Consider the following 24,319-nt stretch of genomic DNA (forward strand, 5'->3'; position numbering starts at 1 on the left):
ACCTTATCTGGCGAATGAATGTGATGTTTACAACACCACTTCGTGAAAATAGCCCAACGTGCATTATACACCTTCTGGGTAGAATCACGATGCATACTAACGTATGCCCAAGACGCCCGACGAGAAAAACCTTTACTCCTCAGACGCTCGGTAACAACATCCACGCGTGCAGATTGAACTGCCCTGCAGTGATCGATGGCCCTCACGTCCAGGACTGGTGATACAAACAACGGGAATTGATTGTTGAACCTAGTTGCGAACAGGTTGACCATTGGACGACCCAAACGTTCGCACAGCCACTGAAACACTACTGGGTTTAGCATCCACTCCGTGGTGCTTCGATAGAGCGTCGGCCAGTACGTTTGCACACCGGGGATGTGATGGGCACGTACCTGGCACGAGACACTGTCCACCAGAGCGTAAAACTCAAACGCGAGATCGAGTAGCAAGTGACTGTGGGTTCCCCCCAGGTTGTTCACATAGGACACTACCGTCGTGTTGTCGGAAGGGCCGCATAGAGACACCTGATAAGACGTTGCAAGGGACCATCCACCACTCCAGATGCAGTCGGAGCCGATCCGGGAGGGTGACAGTCGAACTGTTCTCCTGTGCTAACAACAGGATTAGAAACCGTTGCAGCGGGCAGAGTTGGAGATGACCCCGATCGGTGCAGTCCTGAGCTGACACAAGTAGCCCTAACAGCTGTTCCCAAAAGTGAACAGTCTGTTGCACCGCTAAGACTTTGGCAATCATCGCCTGAATCTTGTGACACCGGTCTGGGGGGACAAAGAGGCAATGGGTCACCGTGTCGAACCAACCTCCGGTGAACTTCAAGTTCTGTGAGGGGGTTAACTCGCTCTTGAGGAGATTGACAATCCACCCCAATTGCTCCAAGAGCCGACGTGCAAAACGAGATGGCGTGACAGGGTGTCCGTCATTCGATTGGCCACTAGCGAGTCGTCCAGGTACGCGAAGTACCTGATACCCCTCTTGTGGAGGAACCCCACTATGGGGGTGGTTAACCGGGTGAACAGCCAGGGAGCGGACGAAATGCCGAATGGGAGTACAACCCACTCGTAGTGCCTGCCTTGAAAGACAAACCTGAGATACTTGTGATGGTCCGAGTGAATCTGAACATGCAGATAAGCATCTTTCAGGTCGATCGAAGCGTGCCAGTCGGCCGGCATGATCAAAACTTTCAGGTCCGCCAAGGTCAACATTCTGAACTTAGGCGACTTGTGCAGGTAAAACTCGTTGAACGATTTCAGATTGTGGAGTAAAACCCCGGCGTTATTTCTGGTAGGGCTAACTCCCGTACCGCCCTCTTCTCCAAAAACTGCCGATGGCATCGGCGAGGATGGGAGGATCGGCTTCCGAATAGAAACCTTCCAACGGTGCGACGTTGAGCGGCGGATCCGCTTTGAGATCTATCTGATAGCCATATCGTGTTGAGTGAGTGAGTGAGTTGGGGTTAACGCCGCTTTTAACAGTATTCCAGTTATATCACGGCGTGTCAGCTTCATGTGGGAGGAAAGCCCGAAGTGATGCAGGTCTCAGACGTTTACCACTTCGGTGAAACCCACGAGCACGGGTATGGTGCTGACAAACCTAGAAACATAATCGGGGCGAACCGGGATTCGAACCCACAATCATAGGTTTCTGGCGTGCCCAAGGGAGCCTTGCAAGCGAGAGACATTTGGAGGAGCACTTGCCATCCCGAGACAGCTTCGGCTTCCCCAAGTGTCCCTTCTTCCCCCGAAAGAGCGGCAGGTTGCCCTTACCGGGGCCCTCAGGGGGGGACCTGTTCCCGCAGGAAGAAGACATCGACCCGTTGGACTTCCCGGACACAGCATCCTGAGGGGCACTCCGTTTAGGGGCACCACCCAGTCGTCTGTGCAGAGACCTTACCAGATCCAACGTATGCCGCGAAGCCACGGCAGACAAAGCAGACTGCTGTTCTTTTAGAGCACCAGGGATCTGATTATTAAATAGGGTCTGTGCAGACCAAGGCTGCGAAAGTAACACCTCCTGGTTGGCGGCATCCAACCCAGAGGAGGCAAGGTACGTTTGCCGCCTCAAAAAATGGCACGTGACGGAAAGAAAGGCAGAAAGCCCCAGCAACGTACTCAAGGGTTGCATTCAAACCGATCAAACAGTTGTAAATACGCTGGTATCGGTCCGTGGGGGAACCTTCAACCAGACTGGCCGCCGCCGCAGCCAAGTAGTGTCGCCATGTGACATAGTGCGCATGGAGTGCCAAGAGAGGGTGTCCATCTGCTGTAAAGTCGCTTGAGTGACTGTAGCAGCAGGTGGGGCACGGACACCCAACCTCTCCACATGGGCATCCGCGGTGGGACTTGCTTCCGGGAAGGCTAAGTCATGCACCAGGAACGAACCCTTTCTCCACGACGGAGGAGTTAACGGGAGTCCCCGACCAGAGGCCGCCGCGAAGGCTTTCTCTAAAGATGGCTTGAAAGTCTGCTGAAAAGCCTTGTCAGTGGACTCGTCGAAAACCTCGGAGGAACCCACAGAACCGTGGATTCCCCAGGGTACCGGCTGGGGCCGTGGCATGTCCTCAAAGAGGTCATACACCAAAGCCACGCAGTCCGTAGTCGATAACGGGAGTATCGGCTCAAGGGAAGGACCGGTGACTACGGTAGCCGCCGCCGTACCCGTGGACCCCGCAGACACCGAAGGGGCTGGGGACGGAACAACCAGGGCCTTATCCTGAGATAAGGCCGTCAGTTTGGAGTCCACCAGTTGAGACAACAAAGCCGCGACGGAATCCCGAGACAGCCCAAGGGCCGCCAAGGGATCCGCCGACGAGGAGGTAGTGCCCGCAATGGGCGCCCGACCGGACATACCGGCCACCTCAGGGGTGATAGCAGAACGCACGTAGCGCCTGTATCGCGCAAAATCCTCCGGCCCCAGACCCTCGCACAGGGTGCACCGGGTGTCTTCGCAAGGGACCCTGCACCGGGGGCAACGATCGTGGGGATCCCGGGAAGACAAGAACTTCTGACAGGCACCGCAGCGCCTGGTAACAGGAGTAATCGGGGTGCTGGACAAATCCATTTCCATGTCAGACACTGTTCCTTGAACAAAAAGCAAAACATGGTTACAACACAGACACCAAACATATTCACAAACGTAGATTTTCCGAAGAAAAACAAACGATAATAGTGAATACATAAAATACATATATTATAGATATACATATATATATATAAATAGGTGATGCAAAAAACACCCCACGATATACCACTAAGGTGGACGGAAAACACAAAGTGCCGATGCCACACCGCGTTAGTAGCGAAAAAAAAGGCGCGAAAATTTAGGCGGGATAATTTTCTAAGCGCCGTATAACGAACGCCCCGTAAATTACAGTTTACTTAGGACTAAGAAACAGTAATAAATATCACCAAGGATAGCAGGAGGCAGGTAGAACGCAGAGCAGTCGATATACACGTCTTGCGAAGGCAAGCGAAGAGCTATAAGAGCAGATGTGGGGTACAACAGTGGTAACGTATAACTTAATGTAATTAACATAAAATTGAGCTATTCATCGCAAAGCCACTTTGATCAGCTATCAATAGTTTGTAACACTGTTTGGTAGTTATCGAACAGACTTGCATGAAGTTTGAAGAGGATGAGCATGCATCAGTTTGTTCAGACTCAGAATGTCAAGGGGGCGCGGGTGGCCCAGATGTCTAAGGCGCCGGGATTCACCTTGCTGTGTTGCGTCCCATGGGCACGCCAGAAACCTATGATTGTGGGTTCAAATCCCGGTTCGCCCCGATTATGTTTCTAAGTTTCTCAGCACCCTAACTGTACTCGTGGGTTTCACTGAAGACCTGCATCGTGCTTTCCTCCCACATGAAGCTGACACGCCGTGATATAACTGGAATACTGTTAAAAGCGGTGTTAAAACAAACTCACTCACTCTCTCATCAAGAATGTCACTTTACTTCATTTAATATTTCATGGCACTCATTCGCCTCATATACTCTAACCCCTGTCTATTTGGTTTAATGGCATAAACTGTCTCTGATTGAAGAAACATATTAAACACATATACACACAAACACATGGAGATGAAACTGACGTGATGTAAACCAACTTACACTTGACATCCCCGAGTGATGTCTGTGGTTGAGGAATAAAAGCATATTGAGCATATAAACACAAATACATGTGTATCGGTGCAAGAACTGGACGTGATGTAAAACAACTTACACTTGACATCCCCGAGTGACAGAGTCTTGGTGACCGCCACTGCTGTCCTGGTGTTTCTCACACTGCACCTGACATCTGTCTTGCTCCTGACAGGACGGAATGTCCGAGTCTGAGACCACGTGGTACCCGCTGATCCTGTCACAGATCCTGGACTTCCCCCTGTTATGCCAGATCCATCACTGTAGTCCCATGTGAAGGTCACTCCAGGAGACACAGAGGTCAAGGTCTCACATGTCAAGGTCAGGTCACGGTCCTCTGCCACGACGGTGTTTGCTGGTTTTGTTACTCTCACCTGGTTTGTGTCAGGTCCGTCTGATGACAAGAATGTAGAATAATCATGACTGTATTGACTAAATATTTATATGATGACGTAAGGGTTTCTGAAAGAATATTTACAATGTGTAAATGTGTTAATGTTGATATGTTTTGTTGTTATTTTTACACCATAATAACAATGCACCAAAGCCTTAGTAACACTAGTATAAACCATTCAGAATGGTAAAATGTAGTTGCACTTTTGTTACATTAATATAACATTTACCACACTGAAGACCACACAACACTGCACGCGTTCACATGTGTTATTAAGGTGTCTGACAGGTCATATATCATAATTCGTTAACATCCTTCTAACTTAAAATAATCAGTGACAGGGCTTATATGGTTTTAACGTTGGTTGGCGCAAGGATACCTGCCTGTGTGTTTTCCTAACCAGGTTTATTTCTATGGCTCTAACGACATACGTCTGATCCACGACTGCAACAGTCCTGCTGGATAATGTGTTAATGACTGTGAGTACCAATCATGTGGCTTATGATTGTATATGCAAAACGGTGGCACTGCTCCCTAGAAACTATATGGCAAAGAATGACCTTAATTAGCCTTCCGCAGTGTACCCGTCGATTCAGACTGTTATGATGCTCTTGGCTTAAGGTGGAAGTTCGAAGGGCAGGGTAATGTAACGTATACGATAGACACGAGTCTACCTTTCGGAGCAGCTAAAAGCTCAGAAACATTTCAGAGACTTAGCTCTAGTATAACCCGTATGCTGAATCATAAGGGGCTTGGCTCTGGTGTATCAATCACGTATCTCGACGACTTCCGGATCATAGCTGCAACCAAATCTGAGTGTGAAATAGCTTCACACTGTCCAAAGGACTCATTGAAAGTCTTGGGTTTATGATAAACTGTGATAAGTACCAGCCCCCGACCAAGATCATGGCATTCTCAGGAATCGAGATCAACAGGATATATGGTACTCTTAGGCTTCCTCAAGACAAACAGATCGAGTTACAGCATTGCTTACATAACATTGGTGACAAGAAGACAACAAAGTGTCATTTACTCAGACTAATCGGTAAACTGAACTAGGCCGTACGTGCAGTACGAGGCCAGCGCACGTTCCTCAGGGATTTGATTGGGAGGAGTGCTGCTGTAAAACGTAAATATCATCAAGCGACATTCGGATGTCAAGCGAGGGAAGATATTCGATGGTGGACTGCATTCTGTGCGGCCTTTAACGGGACTACATTCGCCATTTTATGGGAACCCATGTCATATGATCACATGACGATCAACTGATGTGTGGCGGCGGCAGTGCGATTCGTGACAACTGGTTCTACCTATCCTGGCGAAAAGATCTATTTAAGCGATGTACATATCAATATAAAAGAATTGGCTACCGTTGGCGTGGCAGCGGAGCGTTGGGCGTCGAGATGGGGTCGTCACATGCTTGTTTACACAGACAACACCTCTTCAATGTACTGTATTATTAAGTATACTTCGTAGTCTCTTCTGGCTATCAGCGATATACGGATTTCATCTGACAGCTAGATATATCCCGGGTGTGAGGAATGTGATTAGTGATAGAATCTCACGTCTGCACCAAATTGAAAACAAAAGGTGACTAAAAGATCAGTGTGAGCATAACTTTATTAGGCATATGTCTTTGAACTCTCTAGTATTCCGACAGGACCAATGGGCACAGAACTCCAGTGCCAAGACAGTGAGGTGGCAATGTACAAGAGGTAAACACATGCCATGTCCACTAAGAAGACCTACACATCTATGGTGATGACCTACTTCCGTTTCTGCTTGGACTTCGCTCTCACACCGGTGCCACCATGTGATATGCCGGAGTGTAATTATGCCTTCTTGTCGGCCGCTCTGTTTTTAGGTGATAAGTCATAGTGAGAACAAGTCAGACAAAACAATCACGCGCTTCCTATAATTTCAGTGTTTCTTTCTTACAGAGTAAGGAGACATTCGACTCGTTTGCATGTTCCGATTCATGATTGTTCACTAAATACTTCTTTGATGCACTGATTAAGACTCAAGTTAATTTCAAGCTTGATACCTTTAGCTTTATGTCATCGTTGCATCAGCTCTCATTCCCCACCCTTTGCACCAAGTAGTATTTCCTTCATATTAATGTATTAATTGCACCCTTATCATATCATATCAGAGGATCTTCAGTAACTTATGAAGTTCATTCTTTCTGTTTCTTTTTGTATCAAAGCATTTTAGACCGGCAGCCCAGAGCACTTTGGTCAAACGAACAAGGTACCAATATCCGAACACAGGAACATTTACTGTGTAACCCAACATATTCATATATGGATGTCTGCCGGGGAGCCCCTGCTGCGTCTGGCCCCTGGCCCCCCAAAAGAAGGGGCCATTTAAGGGCTGGATCAAACATTGGAGGTACCACATGAAAGTAAGTGTAAATAAACTGGTACATCTAACAGAGTACATAATGGGCCACGCCAGACAAATCTTCCTCTGCAAAAGCCCTGCCAGACACCCCCAAAGAGGGTCCCCAAATTTGGGCTGGGTTAAACATTGGAGGTACCACATGAAATCAACATAAAATGAACTATTTCACTCTACTAAGAATAAAAAACCCATTGCCAGACAAATCGTCTGCTGCAAAAGGCCCGCCAGACACCCCCAAATCTTGACCCTTAATGGACTCAGTGAACACTCTGGTAAAATTTGACTAGAGTATACATTCAAAGTACCAGATGAAAGTAAGTTTAGATGAACAGGTACATGTTACTGAGTACAACACGGCCCATACCTGACAAATTGTCCTCTGCATAAGGTCCGCCAGACCCCCCAGAGAGGGTCCCAAAATTTCGGCTGGGTTAAACATTGGAGGTACCACATGAAACCAACATAAAATGAACTATTGCACTCTACTTATTGCACAATACCCATTGCCAGACAAATCATCTTCTGCATAAGGCCCGCCAGACACCCACAAAAAGTTGACCCTTCAGGTATACACGGGTAAAATTGGTCTGGAATATATATCGATTGTACCACATTAAGGTACGTTTGAATGAACAGGTTCATATGACAGAGTACAGAATGGGCCATACCAGACAAATCTTCCTCTGTATAAGGCTTAAACATTGGAGGTACCACATGAAACCAACATAAAACGAACAATTGCACTCTACTTATTGCACAATACCCATTGCCAGACAAATCATCTTCTGCATAAGGCCCGCCAGACACCCACAAAAAGTTGACCCTTCAGGTATACACGGGTAAAATTGGTCTGGAATATATATCGATTGTACCACATTAAGGTACGTTTGAATGAACAGGTTCATATCACAGAGTACAGAATGGGCCACACCAGACAAATCTTCCTCTGTATAAGGCTTAAACATTGGAGGTATCACATGGAACCAACATAAAATGAACTATTACACTCTACTTATTACAAAATACCCATTGCCAGACAAATCCTCTTCTGCATAAAGACCGCTAGACACACCCTCACCCCACCCCACACAGTTGACCCTCTGTAATCCCAGTGTGCATAATGAAACATTGGACATCAGCTCTGAGAGTCAACAGATGGTCAAATTTATGTTTTGTTCTTAAAGATGGAAGGTTTTTATTGAGATTAAAATCACGTATTTATAAAATCAGGTCTTTGAATACTAGTATTGATATCATAGATTAGGCCTATCGTTGAAATGTAATGAAAATGGCATGAATCTGATTCTTGTGAATATATATCTGATCAGCTATGAAGTCCTCAAAGCCTGCTATAGCCTGATAGCTTGGCTATGGATTCCTACAAACCCAAACATGCTTAGGTAGTCCTCAAAGCCTGCTATAAGAATTGTAAATGACAGTCCCTGATACCATTTGGAAATCTTTTGGTGATAATTGTGTTTAAAAACCTATGATCTATCGTTTATTTAGCAAGTTTTATCATCTAAAAAGCTGAATGTAAAATTGATAAATATGGAGATATATTTGGCCTGATTTCAGATTTTTAGATGATAAAACTTGTTAAATAAATGGAGATCATAGGTTATTAAACACAATTATCACCCCGAATTTCCAGATTATCATCCTAAAACATTTCCAAGTGGCATAAGGGGCTATCATTATCCATTCAGCAACACTCAACAACAAAAGTGTATAGTGTATTTTTCAAACAAGTAAAGTTTGGTTTTCAGTATTGTAGTACATGTATGGAATCAAGTCACAAAAACGCAAATGCTACAGAAAAGCATGCATTCCATGCAAATGTTGACTTTTATGCAAGCCCCATGCATTTCGTGTGCGTTAACGGGATTCCATATGCATTGTTTAGCATCGTGCTGACAACAACCATTCAGAAAAACAATAAAATTATGCAATTATTCAACATTATGAAATGCCACGCTTGTCCGAAAACGAGCGTCTGCGAGCCATTGGTGTGCTTGAAGAAGGATTGAGTCAACGTGATGTTGCAAGACAATTTAACGTCCACAGAAACACCATTTGGTGTTTATGGCAACGTTGGCAACAGACGAATGCAGTCAGAGACCATCCTCAGAGTGGCAGGCCACGCGTAACCAATAATCGACAAGACAACTGGATTCGAAGAGCACACCTACAAAATCGATTCTATCCAGCAACAGTTACTGCAAGAAGCATCCCTGGCCTTCGACGATTATCTTCACAAACCGTACGTCTCCGCCTCAGATGTGCAGGGATTGTCTTCATTGTGTCATGGAAGAAGATCGGTTCTGGGGCGGCAGCGTTTTGGTATCGGGTCAGATTACAGCAAGACAGAGGACCCGTTTGATAGTGGTAGAGGTAAATCTCAATGGACAGCGCTACCGCGACGAGATCATCAGACCTGTTGTTCTACCGTTTTGGAGTCGTCATGGCCCAGGTATTACCTTTCAACATGACAGCGCCCGGCCTCATATTGCTCGACTTGTTCAGGATCTCTTCAACAAAAACAACGTGAATGTCATCCCCTGGCCGGCTCGCTCCCCTGATCTATCAGCAATCAAGCACATGTGGGATGAGATGGATCGGCGCCTTCGACGTCAACCACGTGTTCCACAGACACTCCTGGAACTTCGAAACATGCTCAGGCAGATATGGACAGATATCCCACAGAACTTTGTGCGACGCCTGGTCCATTCCATGAGACGAAGATGTGTTGCTTGCATCGCAGCCAGAGGCGGACACACTCGCTATTGATTTGTAAATTGACATTTTGGCATGTTCATGTTTTTTTTAATGAAATCACGCATTTTCTGAAGTCAGTATGACAAATTAAAACCATTTGAACACTTACAGGAGTCTTTTATCTGTTGCAAGCCGAAATTGTTTCAGATTTGGTAAAAACATAACTTTGCATTAAATCTTATTCAATGTCACAGGAACTTTTGTTGTTCAGTATATAAAAATCATGGCACATAGCATCATATGCCTATCTGGCTTGTAGGAATCCATAGCCAAGCTATCAGGCTGTAGCAGGCTTTGAGGACTTCATAGCTGATCAGATATATATTCACAAGATTCAGATTCATGCCATTTTCATTACATTTCAACGATAGGCCTAATCTATGATATCAATACTAGTATTCAAAGACCTGATATTATAAATACGTGATTTTAATCTCAATAAAATCCTTCCATCTTTAAGAACAAAACATAAATTTGACCATCTGTTGACTCTCAGAGCTGATGTCCAATGTTTCATTATGCACACAGGGATTACAGAGGGTCAACTGTGTGGGGTGGGGTGAGGGTGTGTCTAGCGGTCTTTATGCAGAAGAGGATTTGTCTGGCAATGGGTATTTTGTAATAAGTAGAGTGTAATAGTTCATTTTATGTTGGTTCCATGTGATACCTCCAATGTTTAAGCCTTATACAGAGGAAGATTTGTCTGGTGTGGCCCATTCTGTACTCTGTGATATGAACCTGTTCATTCAAACGTACCTTAATGTGGTACAATCGATATATATTCCAGACCAATTTTACCCGTGTATACCTGAAGGGTCAACTTTTTGTGGGTGTCTGGCGGGCCTTATGCAGAAGATGATTTGTCTGGCAATGGGTATTGTGCAATAAGTAGAGTGCAATAGTTCATTTTATGTTGGTTTCATGTGGTACCTCCAATGTTTAACCCAGCCCAAATTTTGGGACCCTCTCTGGGGGGTCTGGCGGACCTTATGCAGAGGAAAATTTGTCAGGTATGGGCCGTGTTGTACTCAGTAACATGTACCTGTTCATCTAAACTTACTTTCATCTGGTACTTTGAATGTATACTCTAGTCAAATTTTACCAGAGTGTTCACTGAGTCCATTAAGGGTCAAGATTTGGGGGTGTCTGGCGGGCCTTTTGCAGCAGACGATTTGTCTGGCAATGGGTTTTTTATTCTTAGTAGAGTGAAATAGTTCATTTTATGTTGATTTCATGTGGTACCTCCAATGTTTAACCCAGCCCAAATTTGGGGACCCTCTTTGGGGGTGTCTGGCAGGGCTTTTGCAGAGGAAGATTTGTCTGGCGTGGCCCATTATGTACTCTGTTAGATGTACCAGTTTATTTACACTTACTTTCATGTGGTACCTCCAATGTTTGATCCAGCCCTTAAATGGCCCCTTCTTTTGGGGGGCCAGGGGCCAGACGCAGCAGGGGCTCCCCGGCAGACATCCATATATGAATATGTTGGGTTACACAGTAAATGTTCCTGTGTTCGGATATTGGTACCTTGTTCGTTTGACCAAAGTGCTCTGGGCTGCTGGTCTATTTCTGCCTGCGATATAATGTTTCATCCACCTGTGGCTATGTGAGACTGGTTCTACTTACAACAAACCTCCAATGTAGCTCGATTAGACTGGGTCTACTTACACCAAACTTCTTCTGTGGCTCTGTTAGACTGTCTACTTACATCAAACCACCAGTGTACCTCTGTTAGACTATGTCTACTTACACCAAACCTCCAGTGTGGCTCTGTTAGACTGGGTCTACTTACACCAAACCTCCAGTGTGGCTTTGTTAGATTGTGTCTACTTACACCAAACCTCCAGTGTGGCTCTGTTAGATTGTGTCTACTTACACCAAACCTCCAGTGTGGCTCTGTTAGACTGGGTCTACTTACACCAAACCTCCGGTGTGGCTCTGTTAGATAGGGTCTACTTACACCAAACCTCTGGTGTGACTCTGTTAGATTGTGTCTACTAACACCAAACCTCTGGTGTGACTCTGTTAGATTGTGTCTACTAACACCAAACCTCCGGTGTGGCTCTGTTAGATAAGGTCTACTTACACCAAACCTCCGGTGTGGCTCTCTTAGACTGGGTCTACTTACATCAAACCTCCGGTGTGGCTCTGTTAGACTGGGTCTACTTACACCAAACCTCCAGTGTGGCTCTGTTAGATAGGGTCTATTTACACCAAACCTCCAGTGTGGCTCTGTTAGATTGTGTGTACTTACACCAAACCTCCAGTGTGGCTCTGTTAGATTGTGTCTACTTACACCAAGCCTCCAGTGTGGCTCTGTTAGATAAGGTCTACTTACACCAAACCTCCGGTGTGGCTCTGTTAGACTGGGTCTACTTACACCAAACCTCCGGTGTGGCTCTGTTAGACTGGGTCTACTTACACCAAACCTCCAGTGTGGCTCTGTTAGACTGGGTCTACTTACACCAAACCTCAAGTGTTGCTCTGTTAGATAGGGTCTACTTACACCAAATCTCCAGTGTGGCTCTGTTAGACTGGGTCTACTTACACCAAACCTCCAGTGTGGCTCTGTTAGACAAGGTCTACTTACACCAAACCTCCAGTGTGGCTCTGTTAGACTGGGTCTACTTACACCAAACCTCCAGTGTTGCTCTGTTAGACTGTGGGGATGTCTGACCGTTGATGTTTTCAGCCTGACAGTGAATGCTCCTCCCCTGGTCAGTCTTACTGACAGTGAATGTGACAGAGCTTGTTGTCTTCACCAGAACACCAGATGTCGTCTCTGTGCTGACTGTAGGGGTCGTTCCTGATGGCAAGGTCACCCAGGTCACAGTAGAAGTAGGGAAACTGGCTGAGGTCACACAGGTCAAGGTCAAGGATTGACCAGCTGCTTGTCCTATCTTCTCATTGTCAGAGTTGATGTTTGTCAGTGTCACAGAAGTTACCGGAACTGTAATAGCAAGTTTTACTTGATCACTGTGTCTTTGTGGTGGTATCTATCTACCACTATAATATGTTTCAGTCGTAATTTATGATACTAGTGTCTTACATTTTGCACATGTTTATGGAATCCAAGAGGGACATTATCATGCTGTCGCATTGTCGCGTTCTCTCCCTTTCTGAATAATGGTGCGCATGGGGAGCAAGTGAACAAAATGTGCAGGTATGGTTATATTTCTTTCCAAAACCCCAGGGGGCTCTTGTTCGCTCCAGTGGTTCTAAACCCGAATTACCAATGGCAATGTGTGTTACTTTAAAACAAATCTTTCATCGTTGCTTTTGAAATTGTTTCATATATTTGTATTGTCGGTGATGAAATGGTGCTTTGTCACACTGTTGTGATGTCACACTTTTAAAAATGCAGTAATTACTATAAGCGCGACAACGCCACAATGCGACATCAAAGTTAATATCAAACGTTTTCACATGTGCTCTTTCGTGTTGACTGAATTATTTGTTTTGATTGGCTGAATGTGGACATGTTGTACTACTATAGCAAATAGACACATGTAATCAAGCCAGCGGGCGAATCATCAATGGTATCGTGTAATGTTTTCAGTCCAGATTCACAGATTTACGTGTCTGGAGGTGTCCTTAGGGGCGTCATACGAACGTAAACGTAAGGCAACGTGAGGGATTTGGGGTTGGGTCTGTAATGATATGGGGCGGGATCACTGTGACTGCCAGAATGCCATGAAAGGGTATCTGGAGAGTATTACAGACAACATACTGGCGCCAGTAGTTTGCACGTCATGAAGGTCCGCGTTTTGTCTTTCAAGAAGATAGTACTACATGTATTGCCCACCGTAAACATACAGAGTATATGTTTCTAAGGGCTTAAATACAAATTTGTTTGTGACAAGTCTTCAATCGTAATGTCAGCTGAGCAATCAAGACACATATAGTCATTAAAAAGAAACACATACGTGATATTGATATAAATATATGAAAAGGTGTAAACGATATGTGAAGTGTGGCTCCATCTCTCGACTCTAGTACCAAGAGAGTTAGCCAGGCTAAACCGATCAAAGTCAGTAACCCAACCGATCCCGTGTTATAATGGCTGTTGCACATGCACTACAGGCCGAACGTGTTATCAGTACTCTCGCTTCGTCCCTGGGCAGAAGTACTTGAATATGTACTGGACGGTAATGGGGGACATACAAGATACCATGTTCCCATAACGTTGACATTTGTCATTTTCCATGTATGGCCTTCGTATGACAGCAAACTGTCCAAATTGATTAGCTTAGTAAGGGTCAAATATACTTGGCAGCACAACAACCAAATCAAAACACAATGTACACATCCAACTTGAGGCAATAATATACTCTATTAAACAGGCACCTGACGGACCAATACAGGTATGGTCCCCTTATCTCTATTCATCATATTAATGCTCAACGTACAAATACACACACATACACAGATCACACAAAAAAATACTAAAATGCAAGTGGTCAAATGGCCTGGTATACACTAATATATTAAAATATTAAACCCAAGGTCTATTCAGTTTGTAAGATTAGGACTAGTTTTAAATTCAACCAACCAAAAGGCAGTTGCCCTAATTACTATGTATACTTATGCAAGTACTACGGAATACACAAAATACAATGACATATACAAAGGTCTTTAAAAAGGCCAAATTTGATCCAGTTCAGTTTGGCTCCATAAGATTAGGAGCCAGTTCACATTCAGCCAATCAAATCAAATAATCCATTCTATACTAAAGAGCACATGCGAATACTTGATTCGTTCTGTATAAGCACGACAATGCGACAATGCAAGAACGAGAAATTTCCTAAATCTGTCTTGATGTTGCGCTGTCGCATTGTGGTGCTTATATTAATTATTGCATTTTCCAATATTTTAACAAAGTGCAATAACCTTGACAAAATAAAATACAAAATGTCGCGTTGTCGCGTTTATTTTAATTACTGCATATCATGCATTTTTGATATTTTTACAAAGTGCGACAACGCAACTTTTCATCAACATGTCACATTGTCACATTGTCACACTTTTATTAGCGACTGTGTATTTTCATAATCTTAACCAAACATGATCTAGGATATAGAGATGAATGCGCCTAGAGATGGAACTCAGTCACAACATCTACAAAGGAGCAAAGTCGGTGAGTGGGTTAAAGAGTCGTCCGTTATCTGAAGTTTGGTGAATGAGGGTATAAAGAATTCAAATATAGACATCACAAAAACATTATTGCGAAATACGTTCTTAATTTACCAAGCTCCCTGAGCGTCATTTCATCAAAAGGGATATTACGAGTGAGAGAGTATTCTTTGAATCGCCGCTCTGAACAGTATTTCAGTGAAGTCACTGCGAGTCAGCTTATGTGAGGAAAGACGGCAGTGATTTCCTCAAATAAACGCTGGGACTCGAATAAACGCTGTGTTCTCGATTAAACACCGGGTATATTTCATCCTCGGAAGTCTCCCCATTATTATCTTTGCGATTTGAACAACCAGGGTAAAGAGTGTCTGAAAGAAATAAACTATCAAGGAAATATGGTAGGTCAAAATCATATATATACTAATATAGTTTAGACGAATTGGGAATTTGAACTCACAATCATGGGTTTTTGGCACGCCTCGGGGGCGCCACTCTGCAGAGCATTGATTTGAGCGAGTGAGCGGGTATGGTTTCACGCTGTTTTGAACAATATCTTTAATTTATAGTTATTCACTGAAGAAAGAAAACTCTAAGTGGTGCATGTTTATGGTGCTGGGATTCGAACCCACAATCATAGTTTTCTGGTACGTCTATGAGACGCAAAAACACTGGGTCAGTCGTGTTCCTCTCATCAATTTGATGCTGGAGTTGTTGGAGATCGGAATTAAATTAAATATGAATGAAGTTTGTCACTTGCTGTTAAAACATGTTTCGGTAAAAAAAAAACTACACTGACAATAACAATGTATTATACAATTTCTAAAGTAACCAAGAAAGATTTGTTTGAATTTATGAAAACAGTAACACACATTGTCATTGGTACTTCGGATTTAGAACCAGCTTGCAAAAGACAAGGGCATAATCATTTCCGAGCAAGCGTAGATTATTTCACCTACTACAGGTGCGCACCATTACTCCGCGCGACTATGCAACATTGTGATTATGTCGCGTTGTCGCGCATTTCAACTTCTTTTTCACACATTTTAGACGGGGCGACAGTGCGACATATCGTGACCTTGAAAAATGTCGGCATTTGGTAAAGTAAATCACATTAGTCAAAGCACGACAATATTAATGCAACACATGGCCAAAATGTCACTGTGGTTTATGTCGACTCATTTTGCTTGCTTTTGTAAGGGCGACAACGCGACAATGTCCCTTCTGGGATTCCATACGTATCCTATCACATTCGAGTTAAATGTCCTTTCATTTGTCGACAAAAACGCCCTATTTCTATCTCCATCTTACATTGAGAATAAAACAGAACAAGGATATCTTTGTTTTTAAATATAAGTTTAACTGATGATAACTTGATGATACTGATTGTGGTATTTTAAGAGTTCAGTCTTATGTTTTCCTACAAGCATCCAATAACATTTAGACGATGCCTGAAAAACAAATACTTGTCTTGGGGATTGCGCCCCATGTGAAATGTCTCCCGAGGTTAATCGGCCGTTAAATATGGGCACCATACTGCTTTTAGAAACATCTGATTGAGTAATCATAACTCACTTTCACAATCATTTAGGCAAATGTTGAATATTCTAAACCTTTGTCTGCATGAATAGCATCACACGGCAAGGTGGTTTGGGGAAAAAGAGGACATTCCAATTACTTGTTTGCAGTTACGTTTGTTTGTTTGTTTGTTGTTTGACGCCGCACTCAGCAATATTCCAGCTATTCCAGCCTGAAACAAGTATTTGTCACAGAGTGACGAAATATCCCCCGCCTGTACACCATAGTACCAAATATGAAGACAATCCAGCGATTAGTTCTTGAGATATTGTGGCAACACCGTTTTCCAACTCCAAAAACAGATTTGCCTGCTGTGACCTTGAAAATGGGGTCAAGGTCACCAAATCTGACAGGTGTATGCGGTGTCTGTATATACACTATAGTTCCAAATATGAAGACAATCCAGCGATTAGTTCTTGAGATATCGCGGCAACACTGTTTTCTAACTCCAAAAGCAGATTTGCCTGCTGTGACCTTGAAAATGGGATCAAGGTGACCAAAACCGACTGGTGTCTGCGGAGTCTGTATATACACCATAGTTCCAAATATGAAGACATTCCAGAGATTAGTTCTTGAGATATTGCGGCAACACCGTTTTCAAACTCCAAAAGCAGATATGCCTGCTGTGACCTTGAAAATGGGGTCAAGGTCACCAAAACCGACTGGTGTCTGCGGAGTCTGTATATTCACCATAGTTCCAAATATGAAGACAATCCAGAGATTAGTTCTTGAGATATTGCGGCAACACCGTTTTCAAACTCCAAAAGCAGATATGCCTGCTGTGACCTTGAAAATGGGGTCAAGGTCACCAAAACCGACTGGTGTCTGCGGAGTCTGTATATACACCATATTTCCAAATATGAAGACATTCCAGAGATTAGTTCTTGAGATATTGCGGCAACACTGTTTTCAAACTCCAAAAGCAGATATGCCTGCTGTGACCTTGAAAATGGGGTCAAGGTCACCAAAACCGACTGGTGTCTGCGGAGTCTGTATATACACCATAGTTCCAAATATGAAGACAATCCAGAGATTAGTTCTTGAGATATTGCGGCAACACCGTTTTCCAACTCCAAAAGCAGATATGCCTGCTGTGACCTTGAAAATGGGGTCAAGGTCACCAATATTGCGGCAACACCGTTTTCCAACTCCAAAAGCAGATATGCCTGCTGTGACCTTGAAAATGGGGTCAAGGTCACCAAAACCAACTGGTGTCTGCGGAGTCTGTTACCTTGAAAATTAAGTTAATGTTACCTTGAAAATTAATTTAAGGTCACGAAAACCGACTGGTGTCTGCAGAGTCTGTATATACACCATAGTACCAAATATGAAGACAATCCAGAGATTAGTTCTTGAGATATCGCGGCAACACTGTTTTCCAACTCCAAAAGCAGATTTGCTTGCTGTGACCTTGAAAATGGGGTCAAGGTCACCAAAACTGACTGGTGTCTGCGGAGTCTGTATATACACCATAGTTCCAAATATGAAGACAATCCAGAGATTAGTTCTTGAGATATTGCGGCAACACCGTTTTCCAACTCCAAAAGCAGATATGCCTGCTGTGACCTTGAAAATGGGGTCAAGGTCACCAAAACCGACTGGTGTCTGCGGAGTCTGTATATACACCATAGTTCCAAATATGAAGACATTCCAGAGATTAGTTCTTGAGATATTGCGGCAACACCGTTTTCAAACTCCAAAAGCAGATATGCCTGCTGTGACCTTGAAAATGGGGTCAAGGTCACTAAAACCAACTGGTGTCTGCGGAGTCTGTATATACACCATAGTTCCAAATATGAAGACAATCCAGAGATTAGTTCTTGAGATATTGCGGCAACACCGTTTTCCAACTCCAAAAGCAGATATGCCTGCTGTGACCTTGAAAATGGGGTCAAGGTCACCAAAACCGACTGGTGTCTGCGGAGTCTGTATATACACCATAGTTCCAAATATGAAGACATTCCAGAGATTAGTTCTTGAGATATCGCGGCAACACTGTTTTCCAACTCCAAAAGCAGATATGCCTGCTGTGACCTTGAAAATGGGGTCAAGGTCACCAAAACCGACTGGTGTCTGCGGAGTCTGTATATACACCATAGTTCCAAATATGAAGACAATCCAGTGTTTAGTTCTTGAGATATCGCGGCAACAAACAGGTGGGACGTACGGACGGACGGACGTACGGACGGTCGTGAATACTATATCCCCCGCTTCGCGCTTTCGCGCGGCGGGGGATAATAATCGAGTCTGGACCAGTCAATACAGTGACTGAGATGATGAGCATCGACCAAGGCAATTGGGATATGATGACATGCATCAATCAAGTCAGCGAGTCTGACCACCCGATCCCGTTAGTTGCCTCTTACGACAAGCATTGTCACCTTTTACGGCAAGCATGGACTGCAGAAAACCTATAATTCTATCTCGGATCTTCACATGTCTGCAGTTACGTAAAGACAAATGATTGTATGTCGCAGTTCACTTTAATGTAAATCTAATGCACTATTCTAACAGTGAGTGAGTGAGTGAGTGAGTGAGTGAGTTAAAATTTAACGTCGCATTGGCATTATTTCAGCCATATAGCGACGAGACCAAGTTAATCTATATACAGTTTGGTTATTTATGCAACCTACTGGACATTTTATATTTATACATTAAGGCAGATCAACATAATATTAAAATGTATATTTGCATCAAAATACATTCTAAAACAATAACAATTTTATCAAATACATTTCAACCCTATAATCAAGGTAGCAAATGTAGTAGTGTCGATACAGACAGACTCTACTCACCAGGGAACTGTATTGTGTTTGAAGTGACAGACTTTGTGTACGTGGGCGGGTCAAAGGAGTCATGTTCCACACTGACAGTGAGAGACATCTGTCTGTTGTAGAGATTTGCTGTGTTTCCTGGTAGAGACAGAGTGTTGGTTGTCTGGACCTGGCCTGATGGACATGATCCCTGGGATGAAGATGTACTGCTGGGAGGGACGCCACTCACACCCTGTAAACACAAAACAGTAGTTAGAGAGACTGACTGTGTTTCCTGGTAGAGACAGAGTGTTGGTTGTCTGGAACTGGCCTGATGGACATGATCCCTGGGATGAAGATGTACTGCTGGGAGGGACGCCACTCACACCCTGTAAACACAAAACAGTAGTTAGAGAGACTGGCTGTGTTTCCTGGTAGAGACAGAGTGTTGGTTGTCTGGACCTGGCCTGATGGACATGATCCCTGGGAGGAAGATGTACTGCTGGGAGGGACGCCACTCACACCCTGTAAACACAAAACAGTAGTTACAGAGACTGGCTGTGTTTCTGGTAGAGACAGGGTGTTGGTTGTCTGGACCTGGCCTGATGGACATGATCCCCGGGAGGACGATGTACTGCTGGGAGGGACGCTACTCACACCCTGTAAACACAAAACAGTAGTTAGAGAGACTGGCTGTATGGTCTGAGATGGCTGATTTACTGTCTGATTTGATGGTTGACGTTTCAGCTCTTTGATTCTGGCATATCAGCAACATCAACTGAGAAAACGTCCAAATCCTCTCCAACAATCTCCATGACTTCAGCAAAAGAAAACTAACAGAAACACTCCATATTCGCCGCCTTAAGTCATAGATCAACAACGATCAAAATCTATTTCATCCCATCTGGCTACTATGAACTATAATCACCACCTTCCTGTTGGCTAAATTGGCTTCATGTCTCATTGGCTTCCACCTCGTGTGATTCTCTGTCTATCATGTTGTTACAGCATTATTCTTCTGTTGTTATAACTTTACCTACCCATGTTATCTCACTCATGTATGCGATTGTCGTTACTGTTTATCCTTTTCTGTTTATCCTCTACCTACTTTATATATAATGTGCCCTGTTCCTCAGTCTGGAGCAAAATACACGTAATCAGGGGTAAGTTAGCCAACGCCCATACATTCAAAGAAAAGGCCAACATTCAAGCTGAGCACTTCTCATCTTTCAGCAGCAACACAAATTGCAGCAAAGAATTCAAACAGGCATTAAGGTATTAAAACAGCCGCAAAGTAAGCATCTGGTACACAATATACCATTTACAGTGACAGAGTTTTTGATGATGCACTACAACAGAAAAGGCACAACACCTGGTTTGGACACAACCAGTTAGGAGGTTTTGATCAAACAAAGAGCTTACTCATTGTACTACATGATATCATCCAAAATTCCACAAAAAGCATGGAAACATGCTGCAGGTATCCCGCTTCTAAACTGGCAACCACATCAAACCTGATCAAAGCGGCTTAATGTCTAAATCATATTCTAAGACTGGACAATGAAATAAAAACAGACAACACCTAGACACAGTTTTCTGGACTTCAGCAAAGCTTTCGAAATGGTAGGGCAAGACAGACTCCTCACAAAACTAGCACAAAAGAAGGGGACCTTGAGTCGAAGGGAACGTGGCAAACTTCAAAGGCAGCTTCCTGCAAGACAGGTCAGTTAAAATATCAGTTAAAATAGGGAACAATAAATCTGATCCCATGTCATTGGACAATGACACACCACAAGGCAGCATTATAAGACCAATCTTGTTTAACATCAAGATCAATGACGTAACAAATGTTATATTGGGGATAACACTTTCTTAGTAAAGTACAGATTCTCGTACTTTTTGGGGGTTGAGTCCCGTCCGGGACATTTGACCCCTTTCTAAATGGCATTGTGTAGTCAAGATCAATGATCTTTTTGATCACATCAGCTCTCCTACCCAAAATTCGCTGATGACGGAGCAATGTGAGTGAAGCACACAGATATTTCAGAAATCCAAAAAGAACTCCAGTCAGCCCTAGACGGAGCAGATCAATGGTGCAATAAATGGGGGGTCACCCTTTCAAGTGAAAAAATCTGTGGGTGTTCTATCCAAAAGCAGGGGGAAAGATGCTATGATACCCCGTCTCTCCATAAAAGGCCATCCAATCAAATTGGAAACATTCGCAATATGATCAACACCTCACATGGCGCAAACATATAGAATATGTGGTTTACAGATGTCAAAAAGCCCTTAACGTAATACGAGCATTTTCAGGCACATCTTGGGGCACATCGAGGGACACATCTTCAAATCACTTATCAGATCAAACATAGACTATGGTTATGAAGTGTTTCACTCAGCATTAAATACTGTCTTGAGCCGCCTCAACAGAATACAATACAAAGCCAAAATGCTGGCCACAGGTGCAGCAACAGGTACGTCACTAGAAGCATGACAAGTAGAAGCAGAAGAACCTCCGTTGGAACTAAGAAGAGAGCAAGCAATATTCTCGTTCTGGGGATAAACCTGAAAACCTTTGGTGAAAAAGATATGGCAGGACACAAACACTCGAGATGAAAATCAGCTGAGGAAAATCCCTTACTAAAAGCATCTGGCATATTAGTACGATAACTCATCCGAAGTCACAATTGTGATGACATCCAGCCACCAGAAAGTCACTACAAAGGGTCACACCCTCCCTGGACTTTCGAATTTCCCATAGTGGACACTGCTTTAACATCAGAAGTCACTAAAAAAGAAAACCCAAACCTACTACGATCAGTAGCTACCACTAAAATTCAAACCACCCGGGCCGGGCCAGCTTGGCATATATACATGTATACACTGATGGATCCAAGAATCCTATCGTGAACAACGCTGGTTACGGGATCCATATCCACATAGACCCTATAGTAAAGAGGTCTAAAAAGATAAAAAGCCAAAGCATACATAGTCAAAAGATAAAAAGCCCAGTGGGACGCAAGTAAGATCGGGAGATGGCTTCACAACATTCAACCGCTATCTGTCGAAGAGCTCCTAAAGCCAAGAGATGCAATAGCGAAGGCCAAACTAACTGTTTCTGAGAGATGGACGGCTACTCGAAGGTGTATAAACAGAGCAGCCAAAGATAAAAATAAAATTATACAAAAACCAGAAATTATATGCATTCCTAAAATGTGTACCCTACTCACAAACATAAGTATCATAGAGGGGCAGGTCAGCCGAATTTGCGTAAAGAAGCAGCAACAACAACAACAACAACAACATTTCATTCAGTCTTGCTTGACAACGGTATAACGATCTATACCGAAACGTCGCCTTCACGGAAATTAAAGTAGTTGTTATCCATAAATTGTGTCTACTTTTTCATCCGTCAGCTTTTAAGTAACGCAGATTATATATCACCAGTGAACAAACTGAGGCCTTGGATTGAAGGAAACATATTGCATTACAGATAATACTTTATCCATTGTATTTCATGCTGCAATACAATCACTAGTAAAGTTGTAAAGAGTCTCCATTGCAGCCATGATGATAAAGTCAAGCATTAACGATGGTAGTTATGATAATATGAGAATGTTTATGGCACATATGAATATGAACACTATCATTAAGTTCATTTGTTCGGTGGATGCTTTAATATTCACTCATTCACAGAGGTGAGGAGGGTGCGAGAGATGAGGAGAAGGGGAGAAGTGGGAAGGAGGTGAGAGGAGAGGATGGGTGAGGAGAGAGGAAGGGATGAGAGGTGAGAAGGGGGTGAGAGGTGAGGAGGGAGCGAGAGATGAGGAGGGGCGAAATGAGAAGGTATGGGGTCATGAGGGGTTGAGAGGTTAGGAGGGGAGGAGATTAGCAGGGGCTGAGGGGTGAGGAGGTGAGAGGTGAGGAGGGAGATGGGTGTGACATCTGAAGAATCGGAGGTTACAATACAAGGCCACAACACGCACACGCACCCAACATGGCACCTCCTACACTTCACTTCAGGCCTTAACAGGAGAAATGCCACTAAGTCTACGCAGGGAACAGCTAAGCTTAAATTTCTGGGCAGCGTCCCAATCAAACCCTCTCATCCAAAACTTAATAAACCAAAATATCAGCCCCAAAAAACAAGCTCTAGCTCGTAAACACCCATTACTTACCCCAATATCCCAAAGAATAACAAACTACATAAATGAACACCAAATTAAAAATCTTAAACAAAACTGCAAACAATCAAATATCTTCACCCCTAAACTTAAAATACCCGAAATAGACACAACACTAGCTAGCCATGTAAATAAACAAACCTACCCAAACATAGCTAAAACTACCACACTAGCATACATACACACAAATTGGCCAAATTGGTGTCACATTTACACGGACGCATCCTCAGATCTGACCTCCAAACACACAGGTTTCGGAGTCCATACCACACAACCAACTAAAACCACACAATCCTTCCGACTCCCAAACAACCAATCAATATTCACGGCAGAACTAATGGGCATGGCCTCAGCCCTCCATAATCAAGAATCCAAAAACCACAAAAAAAATCCTAATACTTACCGACTCCCTAAGTGCACTGCAAGCCCTCCAAATCAAAAATACCAAAAACCGACCTAAATTAATAAATCAAATACTTAAAAGCTCCAACGACCTAACTAAGGCAGGCAAACAAATAACCTTCTTGTGGATCCCCGCCCACGTAGGAATATACGGTAATGAAAACGCCGATAAGACAGCTAAACTATCCCTCAAAATCCCAGAAATAAGCTTAAACTTACCCATCTCAAAATCAGAAATTAAAAGCCTAAACAAGCACAAAATCACCAAAAAATGGCATAACCTACATCTAAACTCAAATAGCCAAATCAAAAAAGTAATCAGCAAACCACTAACCAAACCAAAAATTCTCCATCCATCAAAACAAATCGACAGAGTAATCACTAAACTCCAAACAGGACACACCAACCTAAATAACCACCTAAAAAAAATAAAAAAACACACTACAGGTAATTGCCCACACTGCAAACAACCAGAAACCCCAGAACACGCACTCATCCACTGCACACACTACCTAACACATCGAACCGCATTACAAACCACCC

At 43.6% G+C, this 24,319-nt stretch overlaps 1 protein-coding gene across 1 annotated transcript in view; it reads right to left on the reverse strand.

Annotated features, from left to right (window-relative positions):
* Positions 1 to 24,319, reverse strand: part of LOC139441717 (B-cell receptor CD22-like) — a 328,007-nt gene that overhangs the window by 240,186 nt on the left and 63,502 nt on the right. Inside the window, exons 4-6 of the mRNA XM_071222512.1 lie at positions 19,233 to 19,443; positions 12,362 to 12,679; positions 4,237 to 4,548 (exon numbers count right to left, since the gene is read on the reverse strand). Of these exons, the coding sequence (XP_071078613.1) occupies positions 4,237 to 4,548; positions 12,362 to 12,679; positions 19,233 to 19,443 (841 nt within the window). The remainder of the gene's footprint in view (positions 1 to 4,236; positions 4,549 to 12,361; positions 12,680 to 19,232; positions 19,444 to 24,319) is intronic.

Source organism: Haliotis cracherodii, unplaced genomic scaffold, assembly GCF_022045235.1.
Source record: "Haliotis cracherodii isolate W230 unplaced genomic scaffold, xgHalCrac1.p SCAF_43, whole genome shotgun sequence".
Lineage (NCBI taxonomy): Eukaryota > Metazoa > Mollusca > Gastropoda > Lepetellida > Haliotidae > Haliotis > Haliotis cracherodii.